The following is a 14329-nucleotide window of genomic DNA, read 5'->3' on the forward strand; positions in this document are numbered from 1 at the left end:
TAATTCTCCAGGATCCATCCAGTTTATTTAGGGACCAGACTGGCAAGTCAAAGACATCGGATTGGGATTAGCACTCATGTATCCATTAGGTTTGAAGAGATTAGTGGCGACACTAATCTTCATTCCCCTAGATACAACACAGCGCCTGATTTACCGTCTTGGCAGGAGCGACGGGAAGTTTCAGAGGGTTCCACTTGGCAAGCCATGCTACAGTAACTCCCACCTCCACAGACCAGGAACCCAGTGCAGCAGTTATTCCAACTGCCACAAATAACAATTTCAGTTATGCACTGGGGACTAGGAAATGACTCTTCGGTGGGTCCATGAATCCAGTGGGCCTGCCGGGAAACTACTTGAGCCGGAAACCTGGTCTGGTAGACCCCCATTCTAACAGGAAGGCTGTGATGCTGCTTTAGATCTCTGAATACAAACATCAGCGCTGATCCTGTGACCAACATTCTTCAAAATACCTGACTATTCTTTCCCTAAGGTACAGTCACTCAGATAGATAGCCACAGAGTCCTCTGAGGGAAACTGTCGTGTATTTATGTACTTGCCATGGGTTTGGTAGGATTCTTCCTCCTAGGAACCCCTCCATATGTTCAGTTCTGGATCTGAAAATTGTCTTAGGCCTGGCAACTAGTCAAGGGATCATGACTTTTTTATAACAGTGACTACCCTCAGCCTCCAGCTCTTTTTTTTTTTAAATGATAATGGATGTTAATAAGCACCATTGTGGACAGCCCATCTATTTTCCCCCTAGGGAGGCTATTCTCTATTAGCTGTCTCCACAACTCCTCTGGAGTCAAGCTCCTTTGGCTGCAATGACCTTGCCAGTCATTATGGTAATTGTGGCCTTCTAGCTTCTGGCAGTTAAGCAACACCACCTGGCCTCTATTTCTACAGGGCTCTGTCACTCCCATGGATGTTAATGAGCCAGTTCTGTGGCTGCTTCTCTTACCTCCATCTCTGGCCTGCAAACTTGGTGATGTTGGTCTTTCTCTCAGCACTGTTTTCCTGATGGCCTTGGGTGAATGCCGTCTCCTCTGGGGACGTTCACAGAGCACAGTCCTCTGATGGATCTTCTGGTCCGGTATGCTCACTTTGCTCAGCCTCTTTATTCCTTCCTCTACAGTCTGCCAATACCATTCAGACTTTTCTCACTTTGCTAAGAATGGGCTTTTCCCCTCGGTTTCTAAAAATTCATCCCCTTAGCAAGTTTTCCCTGAACATCAGGATCTGAGTTCGTGCTGCTATAACAGAAGACCATAGTCTGAGTGATTTAAACAACAAACTTTTATTTCTCACGGTTCTGAAGGCTGGGAAGTCCAAGACTGAGGTGCTTGCAGATTTGGTGTCTGGGGAGAGCCCACTTCCTGGTTCACAAACAGCTGTCTCTTTGCTGTGTCTTCACGTGGTGGAAAGCACAGGCGAGCTGTCTGGGGCCTCTTACCTCCAAGTCACACGGGGGATTAGGTTTAAAGAGATGAATTTTGGGGCGACGCATTCAGTCTATAACAGAGTTCTTCTTGGGGTGTTAAATCCTCTATACCCCAGAAAGTGCCCTTCAGTCAATTAATTTGTATATATCTAATCTCACATTCTTGCCCCTTTGGAAAAAAAAAAAAAAAACACCTTTAAAATCCAATCCCAGGAGTCCTGTCCTGGTTCCTGCCAGTAATGCCAGTTAAAGCATGCAAATTTTTAGGAAAATAGTCTCTATCTTCTCTTATCAGGCCCAGCACATCCCAGCTGGGTTATGCTGGGATTTACCAGTGACTGGATTTGTTATTGGTTAATTATTGGCTTGACACTGGGGAAAGGAGGAGGAGGAGGGCAGGGTCAGGGAGGAGGGCTACTGCCTGTGGGTAGGAGGCTTCTGCAGCATCTTCCAGCACAGCAAACATGTGAGTTTGCTAGAGAAAGGCTACTACCTCTGCAAGCCCTGATGGTCCAGAAGGAATAGGAGTCACAGGGACATCCATCCAGATGACCCCATCTGTGTTTAGGATCCTAGGTTTCCCCACCTTCATATTAACAGAACTGCCTTGGCGAAACTTTCAGTGCTCAAATGTCTCTGGAGCCTTGTGACACTAAGAATTAGTAGGCTCTTCAGCTTGCAGTTCAACCAACTCTTGTCTTTCAACTCCAGGTGTTAAAGGCCTCTCTATAAACTTATCACAGAGGCTCTACAGCTCTCATACTTAGCTGTTAACTGCTTGTTAACAGCTCTGTGTCTCATTTTCCTTCAGCAGTGCTCCAATACAATTTAGCAGTAATCAGCCAATTCTGTTGTCTTTGTAGGTATCATTCCTCCCCTATTTTCCAAATACCTGCATAATCACACCTACCATAGTTTTCCTCAAGTCTCTACCAGTGAAACCTTAACAGTTAATCTGCAACTTTATGCCAGGTGTGATGAGTGCCCCACCCGCCCACCAGGGTGACAACTTCTGGCCAGGTATTGAATGAGCCTGCTCTGAATCCCAATTTTATCCATCCCAGAAGCCAAGATGGGATTAAATGTGTAAGATGCCTATTACAGGAAATAGCTGTGAGAGAAAATGGGGAAGGAGCTGGGCAAGACTGGGTAAACCGTCACGCCATGATGCAAGTGAAGAGAGGGGAGGAAGAGTCCTAGACTGTAGCGTAGCTTAAGGAAGGCTTGGCAAGACAATGGAGGAGTCCTTGACTCCTCACTGGCCATCAGAGGAGTCTTCTGTCTCCCAGAAACAGGCCTCAGTATCTCATTCAGTCACTGAGCTATGAAAGAAGCCATTTCTGAGCACAAAAGTAGTGATGGATTTCTCAGCACAGCAGCTGGGGCCCTTGGACAACTAAGCTCCTTGTAGTGGGAGTCTGTGGCGTGCATTCTCACAGCTGTCTCTGCAACCCAGCAAGAGGCAGAGCTGGGATCCAAACCAGGTAGTTTGGTTCCAGTCTATATTGTCCACCACTGCAGTAAGAAGGAGTTTTTTGGAGCTGCAGAGGTCTGAAATAAATGCTCCTCTATCATGTTGAAAATTTACACAGCAGGTTGGATCAGACTGGAAAAATCATTTTCCTCCTCTAAGGAGACTGTACTTCATTCCACAGATAGTAAAGTGGGGAGAGGGGCACATCATAGATTAGTGTGTATGAATATATTCCATATGCATTGCATACACACATGAATAATTTATAGGCCCATATGCAGCTGTAGTTTCTTGTAGTATAAAAGGGTTTAACAGACTTGAAAACAACTGCAACAAACAGTGATTTCTAGATTGCATATATGGTAAGATGATTGGAAAGCGCTGACAAAGCACTCATACCTTTTAGGATCCAAAAACTTGGGGGAAAAAACGGACTCAGACAAATTCATTTCCACTATTTACAATCATTATCACTCTTTATAAAATCTTACTGTGGTACAAGGAAACAAAGATTTGTTTAATTTTTATTATTTTGTTACTAGTATTGAGAATTACCTTTTTTATGCAGAGGTACTTTTTTCAACCTATGCTGTGTGTCAAATAGCTATATAGAGGCTACATGAAGAACTAAACCACTGTTCCCTGGGAATCTGTGTAAGCTCTCAAGAATCAACTTACAAATGAATTCTATAGAATTCAACCTTGTATAAAAAGGTTACATGTTTCTTAACTAGTTAGTATTGCAAAAAAACAGGTATTATTACTTCCACATTATGGACATGGAAACTAGGCACAGAAATATTAAATGATCTCTTTGGTCCACACAACATGATCAATTATGTACCTAGAAGGAGATTAAATCAGATTCTTCTACATCTATGAAGTGAAGTGGCTCAGTCGTATCCGACTCTTTGCGACCCCATGGACTGTAGCCTGCCAGGCTCCTCCGTCCATGGAATTTTCCAGGCAAGAATACTGGAATGGGTTGCCATTTCCTTCTCCAGGAGATCTTCCCAACCCAGGGATTGAACCCAGGTCTCCCGCATTGTAGGCAGATGCTTTTACCCTCTGAGCCACCAGGGAAGTCCCTGGTGGGGACTACATCTATATTCGTTAATAATATAGTCTACAATTGCAGTAAAGCCTACAACAGAATATTGAAACCTAGAGATGAAAAGACTCTCAAGAGGACATTGGTCCAACTTCCTTATTACAGAGGACAGAAAATCAGCTGATCAAGGTCAATTCTAAAAATTAAGAACTCTAAATTCAAAGCCTCCAGAAACTCATCATATACACCTCAATTATTTATTACACTTCAAGAGGACATATATGAATCACAAAGGAGTTTTTGGATTTCAGACTGTTTCACTTCCTGACTTAAAGCTTAAAAACGTAAGCCGTGAACTCAGCAAAAGCAATTTATGAATTTGGGGCTAGGATATGTCTCTAAGTGATGGTTTAGGGAACTATATTTATAACCTGGCACCAGTAAATTTTTGTTCACTTTTAAAACTAGATTCCAAATATACACATTATACTCTGAGGGCTATTAAAGGCACAAGCTAGCTTTTAGAACTAGACTTTGGGATGCAATTCTAAACAATGATTTCCTATGTCCCCTAGTTCTGAATGATATATTATAGCACAAGATTTTAAAATAAACATAAAAATTGGAAGCAGTGGAAGAGTTTTACTACCAAATAACTACTGTTACATATCAAACATCTATGCTATGTTCTAGGTTTCAAACACTTGATCTAGAGGCATATTATACTTGTGCCTATTTCACCAGGTATCTTACTCCATGAACATATACAATAATGACAGGTACAGAATATCTGTTCTAAGAAAAATACATTCAAAAAGAAATGCAAGCATGCAAGTCAGGATGGATATTAAACATGAATATCAAATTTGGCTCCTGAGCTTCCTGACAAATTGAAGAGAGGAAATACTCTTCCAATGAAAAAGTGGCTTCCAAAACTTTTTTTAAGAATCACATTCTAAAATATCTTAAATGGGACTTTATACATAAAGGGCCCTGTATGACACAGAGGCCAACATACCTGACAATATCATACAGCAAATATGGTTATATTTGATATGGTTACTTCAAGTAGTTTGCTTAGTTGAAGGTGGAATGTATAAAATTAAGTTGCTACTCAGTGAAGGTGATGCTGCTAGGGGCTGCTTTTGCAATACACATTGTCTTTACACTGAAGGACTCTTATACATGGGTTAGTTTTCTCAACTGGACAACAACTTCTATTTAATGGCTAGGAGACCCTAGCACAGAAACTAAAGGTGACCTGATATGGCTAATATTATTACATCATTTAGGGATAAGCCGAATATCTGAACTTATAGATTCAGCAGGAAAGCTTAGTGTCTCCCACAACTTTAATAGGACTGCAACTCAGGCTTCAGAAGAATTTAATGAAAATTTAACCTTTCCAAAAAGGTGCCCTCTAATTACAGGGAATTAGTTTGCTGCATGTGCATGTAGCATACATTCTGGAGATATAGAAATGTAAACAGTTGCAGGGTTAAAAAGGTAGAACACCCAATGTTCAATCACGTGAAAAAACTTCTATAAACTACCCAAAGTATCAATACATATCACTCAAACACACTGAAAAGTTTTTTAAATGTGCAGATAAGGCCATAGACAGCAAGGAATAATCAATGAGATAAGCATCTGCTATCTTTCTCTTGCAATCTGCATTGGGAATCATAAAGCTGGGAAATATCTAGAGAGGGCATCTAGCCTGCATAATATATACTCTTACCTCATTTTCAAAGATCTCTATTTAGATCTCTGGTCTAGCTTGTTGTTATCTTAAATCTTAGCACCTACAGTCTAGGACTAATTCCTTTTATCTTATCAATGAAGATGATGAATCACTAGGTTCCTTCAACATACTTTTTACATACTTGGAAATCCTTAAGCAACTAGTCTTTCATTAACAAGATAACCACAATTATTTTTATCTTTCCGAAACACCTTATTAACTAATCTTTTCTGGGGCCTATTCTAACTGGGGCATCCCTTATTTCTTTCAAAATATACAATAACAGTTTGATACTTTAACATCAGCTTCACAGATTCCCAGGATTTAGATTGTTTCATGATTCATTCAAACACTAACAGCTTTATTTGTAAGTGGTAATGTTGTATCTTGGAATCAATTATTCAAAACAATATTTTAGGTACTGTGGTAACTGATCTCATCTAGCTTATATGATAGCAGGGAAAAGATAAACAATAAACCAGTAAACAAGATGTCAGACTGAAGTGTTGGGAGAAAAATAAAATAGGGGTAGAGAAGGCTTCTGTGAGGTACCATCTGATTTGAAATCTCTAGGAAGTAGCCCTGCAAGGACAATGTTCCAAGAAATTTTTGGCTAAGGTTAAGTTTAGCTAGTTATTCTTACACACACACACACACACACACACACACACACACACACACACACATCCTTCTAAATTATATGACCTTTCACTGTTCCCTACTGAATCTTCTTGTTCTTATTTTGAAGACAAATTCTATCTTTTAAAAGCTTTTTATTACCTTCTTAACTGGTATATCCCATTACATTTAAGACACATGTCTTTTAATTTAAACAGGTATTTCATATTAATATCAGCCATTTATTTAGTTTATGATGTGCTTTTGCCAAATTACATTTAACAAAAAAGGGTGAAAACTAACAATATTTGAAGGAAAAAAAAAAGTCTTTGTGTTACTGAAATTTCCAAAAAATAATACTTTGGTGATGCTTTCTTTGTAGGGAAAATAAGCAAGTAAGTGTTAGTCACTCAGTCGTGTCTTTGCGACCCCATGGACTGCAGCTAGCCAGGCTCCTCTGTCCTTGGGATAGGTTGAAAGCAAACTGGCAGAGTATGACCCATTCAGAAGATGAGGCAGAAGGGAGGATGGAAGATGGAGTGAATCACTGATGGGTTGGTCTAATAGCAGTGAAAGTGCCCAAGAGAGAAGTAGAGCTTAACAGACAGGTCATGGATGTATGTGGGATGAAGAAGCAAATCCACTGGCAAGGCTGGAGAAAACCTACACCACACGAGCTCTTTGAGACATGCTGCCACCACCTGGGCAATGGGCAATTTGAAGTATGGCAAGATTTTCTTGTGATTATTAGTTAAATCAACAATTATAGAATAAAAAATTTACTTTCATTTTATGAGATCAGCATTTTGTCTAATCTCTGGAATTAAACAAGAGCAGGGCTTTTTTGGGCCAGATCTGTTTAGAACTCTGCTCTACTTTTTAAATCTCTGGTCCCGTATCTGTAAAACAGGTATAATACCATCCTGCAGAGTTTAGTCTCAGCAATAGTGATAAGAGATGCAAAGCATCTAGCCTAGTACCTGGAACACAGCAGTCAATAAATAGCCTTTAAACATTACAATTCTGCAGTATAATCTTCCAAATATCACTAAAACCTATGACCTTTCTAGTTACATACATGTACCTATTATTTTTACATAAATGTGCCTAATAAGAAATCTATCTGCATTGTGTTTTAATGGTAGGAAAAAACTCATAAAATAAAACTTAGGGAAGAAACCAATTCTACCAAAAACAAAACACAAATTGTTAAGCAGGTAAGAAAACTCTTAAAATCTTTAGTTAAGTCTAGATTATTATAATAGACTCTTATGGAGGTTTGTCATTCACAATTTTGACATGAGTCAGGGTGAAATGTACCACCTAAGAGAGAAAGACTTTTAAACAGAACTAATGAAAGATGAGTTCTTACTTAATAATTATTAAGAGTAAAAAACTTAAAAATTTGGAAGGCTCCATTTTCAAACTATAATTGCAACAGAGTAACTGGTATGGATATGATGTGATATGCTACAAAGTAATTATTCTTATTCAAAGACAACCCTCATTAATTAAAGTGTAAGCTTTAGTTATTTCAGTTAAAGCTACATGAATGGTTAAGATTTTATTTCTTAAATAAAATACAAGCAGACTTTATTTCCATATTATTCTAAGTAAATTCTGAAAGACATCCGAGAGAGAACACTCAGTTAAGAATCTTTCAAATAAAGAACAAGCCCTTATGAAAACTGGCCATGATGTTTCCATTAAATTCCTTATTCTGCTGCTGCTTATGAAGCTGAAGTAAGAAAAATGGCCAAATCCAGTTTAATCAATAGAATTTTCAAGCTGAAAGAACCCCAGGGATAATCTAACAGCTTTCCACATACAAAAGAGGAAACTTTTCAGAGTATCAAATCACCAGAGACAAGGCCTGTGAATCACAACTCACAAGCTGAAACTCCTGACTCTAGAAAGTAGCCTGCACTGTCTGAACCAATCTTGACACCACCTTTCATTAAGGCAACTCAGGTAGCAGTAGGGAGCTTAGCTGTGGCAACTTCTATGCTATTCCTGGGCTTGTAGCCATTCCTGGAACTGGAAAGGAGACCAGTAATATTAGACAGTGAAAGCCTGATTTACACTAGCGCCAAAGAGCTACAGACGCTTCCTTCTTATGTGCCTTTCCATCCACTCCCCTGCATTTCACAAGGGACACAGCAGAGCGAATTACTGGGGAGGCAGTCATCAGGAAAACTGTCTAACCATGATTAAAATAACACATACACATACTGGTCTCTGGAGTGAAGGACGTTAAAATAAATTCTGACCCTCTCCTGGAATTACTATTTGGGCAAGTTGAAAAAAAAAACAAAAACCCCACAAAGTCTTTCTGCCAGCAAGTCAAGTTTTCTGTACACACAATCCAATGACTGAGTCTGCTTTTTCTGGCTACCACAGGTACAGGCTAGGTCCAAGCAGCACAAGCTTTGAAACCATCATCCAAATTTTCAAACAAGAATGAGTAAGAAAACAACTGCTACTAATACAACATACAAACATTAACATATGCCCAACAAACAGTATTTTAGATCATTAGATTATTTGCCAAAAGTCTGTTCCCTGGTAAATAATGGTTACTGTTGTTATCCCTAAACTAGTTATACATGTCACAGCTTGCTCCTCAAAGAGAACATTCTATAGTCTTTCAAGAATAAAAACCTGCTTTATTTGGCACACACCAGTGAAGAGGTCTTGCAACATTTGAAGAGGTAGTCAAACAGAGCAGTTCAGTGCAAGAGATCACAAAACTTGATCACCAACCAAACCCGAGTTAATCTCTCAGTTCCTGTAGATTAGAAGACAATGAGAACTCACTCTTTCTGCTTGTTGACTTTTGAATCTCTTTATTTGTGCACTGAAAGAACAAGTACCTCTATGGGAACTCTATGCCCACACAGTTTAATTATTTATCAAGTTTACTTTGGGCAAATATCGATCATTCTTTTGTGAAAAGAGGTTCTTAGTTGAAACAACAAAAACGCTTCTTCACACAGCATGGCTGCATTTTCCCTTAGAAACAACGGTCAGTGGACCCACCACGGTCCTGCTGAGCTTGGTCTCCTCGACGCGAGGCTTTAACTATTGTCCAACCAGAAGAGGAGAGGGTCAAAGAGTGGATGTGAACCAGAGGAACTCGCTAGAATCCTTCAGGAGTCGCTGGGTGTGACCTTCACCTTGGCTCTGGGCGGTTTTGGGGGACCAACTCCTTTCTTGGCCGCCGTTCCTCGGTCGGAGTTTCCGGGGGTCACGGATCTCACCCACCGGGGCCCTCCACCCTTGGCTAAGCTCCTGCAGGGGAGCGGCTGTTCTGATGACCACCGGGGCAAAGGTAGGGGGTCCTCAGCGCTTCCAGACCGGCTCCCAGAGACCGGAGCCCACCCGCGCCTCAGTCAGGAGGCGCGGGACTCGGGCTTCGGGCCAGACACCAGCCGGGCGCCGCCGCTCACCTCGAGCGGCCTCACCTGCCTCTCCCCGGAAACCCAGGCGCCGCCCCACCCTCCCCCCTTTCCCGGGACCCACACAGCAATGGCGCAGCCGGAAACTGGCCCCGCGACTTCCTCAGGCCGGATGCTGGCGAGGGCCGGCCTGTGGGCGGGTTGGGAGAGTCGCGGCTTCCGCCTTCCTGCTTCCGGCCTGGAGGTGAGTCGTGAGTTGGGGTCCGAACCCATCGTCCCCAGCGAGGTGAAGGGGAGGCGGTTGGGGGTCGTTGCCGCGCTTCTGCCCCGGTGCTCAGCGGAGGTGGCTACGGCGCCGGCGGCCCAGGGTGTGGCGGGGACGACCCCTGATTCCCGGGGACCGCCGGCTGTTCGAGCCCTGCCGGGCGCGCGCGCGCCGAGGCGGAGGGTCGGGGAAGCGTGGCCCCAGAGGCGGGCCACGGGGTAGGGTGAGCGAGGGGAAAACACAAGGAAAGCGAAGTGCGGGTGGCTGTGAAGTGCCCTCAGCTTCAGGCGCCGTGCGGGTCTGATCCGAAGATCATGCCTGGTGGATCCTTTTCGGAAGGAAAAAGAATAATATATATTCCTTAAAGTGTGGAGAGCGCTTGCACCTGGGGTCCGAAATTGAGGTGCACGGGAGGTGTGTATCCTGTGGATGGTAACTCCTTTTTCTGTATTAATGTCCAAAACTCGGCCATAACTAGGTCCTTCACTTCCCCCTTCCTCTTTATTGCAAAGTTCTTTTGCAGGTCTCTGAATCTTGCATTAGTTAATTCATTACTGGGCTGGAGAAGCTGAAAAAACAGATGGGGATCTGTAGACTCTAGTCTTCACTGTGTGGGTGGGGCGTACGAATTGAGGGTGGGGGAAGGCAAGGAACTTTAACGGCAAAGGAACTTTGTGTCTTCAGGTAAAAATATGAAGAAATTGTGATAGGATATAATTAAATCCAATCATGGTAGTTTTGTTTAGGTAATGGAATTGTAGGTGACATATTTTGTTTTGCTTATCTCTGATTTTTCTGTAAAGGACACAAATTATATAATGAGATTAAAAAACCTTTTAAAGAGTAAAGCGGTGTTCGATTTTGAAATTAGTAAGGCCCTCCCTTACTGACTCAAAATGAAACAAACCTAACCCTCTAAAAATATAAAAACTTCAAGAACTAGGAATGGATATGCTGCAGCAGGTCAGTTAGCTTTTTATGTGAGTGAGCTTTCTAAATTTATTGTTGAAATAAGTAACTGAGTAAAATATTTGATCCCCAATAATTAGGAGCTTCTTCCAGGGCATTTTAGTTGCGTAATTATGTCTTAAGATTATAAAGAATTAGATAATGTATTTAATATGCCAGGCAACTTTACATGTTATTTATAGGTTGCATATAATTTACAGTTTTAACATTTAAAATTGTATTATGATGTATTCCTTAAGGTTGTGACTTCACGGTTTTTCTTTTGTCTATTCTTTTCAACCCAACCAGTATATAGAATTTAAGCCTTCTCTCAGAAGTGTATTGGTAGAGTTAAAGAAGAAGACAGCCAACCAAAGGTCATCTGAAATTGTGACTGGCTGATAATCCCAGAACAAAATTAGAGACCACTACTCAAGCATAAGGTACATGACTTTTTAAATCCCAGCTATTCTAATTCTCCACTTTGAATGGAGATTGACACAAACATGAAAGGGTGAAAAGTCTCTGGGGGCAAAATAGAAAATATCACTCAAATCCACAACATCCTGATTTGCAAGATGGCCCTTCTTTACTAACTCAATGGAACAACAGGCATGGGACCTGTAACGGTTAATTTTCTCATCTGTTAAGTTTGTTCTCATTTACTATATTATGTCTTCAAAGCTGAAAGCAAAGAATGACATAAAATTGGCATGTCATCTTTTGCTTTTCTCTCTCTGCATATGAATGGATAATATCATGGTTCCCTTACCTTCTTGTTTCATTTCAGAAACAGCCATCCATTATGTCCCTTTCTCCAGGCATTTCCCATACTCTTGACTTTCAGACACCAAATTTGATGATTGTACTTTTGTTGTGGAGGTTTAGTCGTTAATTTGTGTTTCACTTTTGCAACCTCATGGACTGTAGCCCACCAGGCTCCTCTGTCCATGGGATTCTCCAGGCATGAATACTGGAGTGGGTTGCCATTTCCTTCTCCGGGGGATCTTCCTGACCCAGGGATCAAACCCATGTCTCCTGCATTGCAGGCAGATTCTATACTGATTGAACCACCACTTTTGTTAATTAGAACTTAATAAGGCTGTGTGAGAAAATGACATATGGGATTCAGCTGTTCCCTGGAATAAGCACATAAAACTCAAGATTCTTATAAAACTCTGCTGCTAAAGTTTGTCTTGAGTGTAGGAGGCATGTGAGAATGCATAGTCCTTACAACAGATTCCACATACTTTTTTTTTTTTTCCTCTTCTGTATCTTCACATCTTTTAAGTATCACTCTTCTTGTTGTCTTAAGTGAATTATTTTTTCTTATTGGAAATATTAGTCCTTATTAAAATAGTACTAATTAACACTTTTTAAAACCAAACAGAAAAACTGTTGAGTGATAATAGAACTCTGATTTAACTGTTTGGTGTAACCTTTTCAAAATTTGATTAACCACATAATCTTTTCTCTTGTCTTCCCCCCCCTTCCCACCCCTTTTCTAAGGCCTCCACGAAGATGTTTGATTTAAAGGCTTGGGCTGAGTATGTTGTGGAATGGGCTGCAAAGGACCCATATGGCTTCCTTACAACAGTTATTTTGGCTCTGACTCCATTGTTTCTAGCAAGTGCTGTGCTATCTTGGAAATTGGCCAAGATGATTGAGGCCAGGGAAAAGGAGCAAAAGAAGAAACAAAAACGTCAAGAAAATATTGCAAAAGCTAAACGACTAAAAAAGGATTGAAGGAATGAACAGGCTGTGCGTCCAGAGGAAAATTGTTTGGAAAATTATGCATCTTTGAAAGGACCTATTAAGGTTTCTTTTTGGATCTTATGACAGTATTACTAAATGAAGTCCGAGTCTGTGGAAGAATCATGTCAGTTCTCACCTGTACTGTAGCAACTTTTCGGCTTCGGTATAGAACTCTGTTGACAGTTACTGTAAATCGGGATTTATTATGCTACAGATTCTTATAACTGACTTTCATTTGCCTTTTTGCAGCTTATGTGTGAATACTAAAATGAAAACATCCTGTGAAGAAAAGTGGCTTTAGATTATGAACTGTATTCAAAAATGGCTTAAAATGTGGTTCTGTTCTGGACAAAGATTAAGAATGTAAAAATCAAGAGTTGTTCTGAGCAGAAAAGCGTGGTTTGGCTTAAAAGATATATGGTGTATTAATTACATCTCTTTATCATTACTTATTTCTTGGAATAGAATCATTTCTGGTTTCCTCAAAGCAAAATAATATTATTCAATGAGTACTTCTTTATTTTCTGTATTTTTCTTATTTTAGCTTTTGAGATACTGGTAATTACCAGATAGTCTGCATTTTTAAAAATCTAATTTTATAAAGAATTGTCTTGACTATGTAGAATACCACCTACTGGATATAATCATTTTTGTACTTATGAACACTGCCATTTTCTTAGAGATGACTTGAGTAGAGTAACACTATGATTTAAAGCTTAAGAGTAAAAATGCCAAACCTTGGAACCAGTTTATTCTCACTTGTGCTAAGTAGAAATGTGAAGTAGTTAACATGTCTTATCAGATAATTTGCTGATTATATAGATACCACTTTTGTTTTTTATTCCATTCTTTGTTTTAATTCAGGTGGTGGTGATGTCCTTTACTTTTTGATCGGACAGGTTCACAGTGAAAATTAAAATTTCAACTTTCTTTTAAGGAGCTTTTAAAGAGTTACAGTTATGTTATATGTCATAAATGGTAAACAATATCCTCTTAATATTTGGAAAAATTTTGTTTGCATTGTATTAATTGGGTGAAAAAAGTGTAAATTGTGTCAAAATGAGAATGTTATAATTAGAAATAAAGAGGTAAAGGATATTTCCTTCAGTTAAATAGTATAATTGGAACTTTTTACTCTTTAACATGGCTTTTTTAAATGCATGGTTGATAATTTTGTTTTCAGTAATAGCTTATTAATGTTTTCCTCACCTCTAATAATGAATTTTAATTTGCAAAAAATTGTCCAATAGCTTTAATTTAAAAATGAAACTAGATATTGAAATAAATTTGATACTTTTTTATAAAGAGGTCCTGAGCTTTTTTGGGGGGGAAGGGATAATAATTCAGGTTAGATATGTTATAGAAGTTAAACCTTTCAAAGGGTTATGAATTTCATTTGTAGACAAGCATACAGCTGACTCTTGAACACAGGGTTAGGAACATTTGCCCTCCCTCGCAGTTGAAAATAACTTACAGTGGACCCTCACTATACACTGTTCCTACGTGCAGATTCTCTGTATCTGCAGTTCCTCATCCATGGACTCGACCAACCCTGGGTCACACAGTATTGTAGTACTATTTTTTTTTTTTCCCCAGTGCACCAGCCCCTGTAGTACTTACTACTGAAAAAAATCT

The 14329-nt window shown here is 40.1% G+C and overlaps 1 protein-coding gene and 1 long non-coding RNA gene across 2 annotated transcripts in view; one reads left to right on the plus strand and one right to left on the minus strand.

Annotated features, from left to right (window-relative positions):
- Positions 1–9969, minus strand: part of LOC123330623 — a 59526-nt gene extending 49557 nt beyond the window's left edge. Inside the window, exon 1 of the long non-coding RNA XR_006546649.2 lies at positions 962–9969. This is a non-coding gene — a long non-coding RNA (uncharacterized LOC123330623). The remainder of the gene's footprint in view (positions 1–961) is intronic.
- A 16-nt stretch (positions 9970–9985) lies between these two features.
- SMIM15 (small integral membrane protein 15) lies at positions 9986–13999 on the plus strand. The gene is made up of 3 exons (XM_006053357.4): positions 9986–10405; positions 11249–11382; positions 12449–13999. The coding sequence occupies exon 3, from the start codon at positions 12461–12463 to the stop codon at positions 12683–12685; it is 225 nt and encodes a 74-aa protein (XP_006053419.1). The 5' UTR covers positions 9986–10405; positions 11249–11382; positions 12449–12460; the 3' UTR covers positions 12686–13999.
- The last annotated feature ends 330 nt before the right edge of the window (positions 14000–14329 follow it).

The sequence above is a fragment of the Bubalus bubalis genome, chromosome 19 (assembly GCF_019923935.1).
Source record: "Bubalus bubalis isolate 160015118507 breed Murrah chromosome 19, NDDB_SH_1, whole genome shotgun sequence".
Lineage (NCBI taxonomy): Eukaryota > Metazoa > Chordata > Mammalia > Artiodactyla > Bovidae > Bubalus > Bubalus bubalis.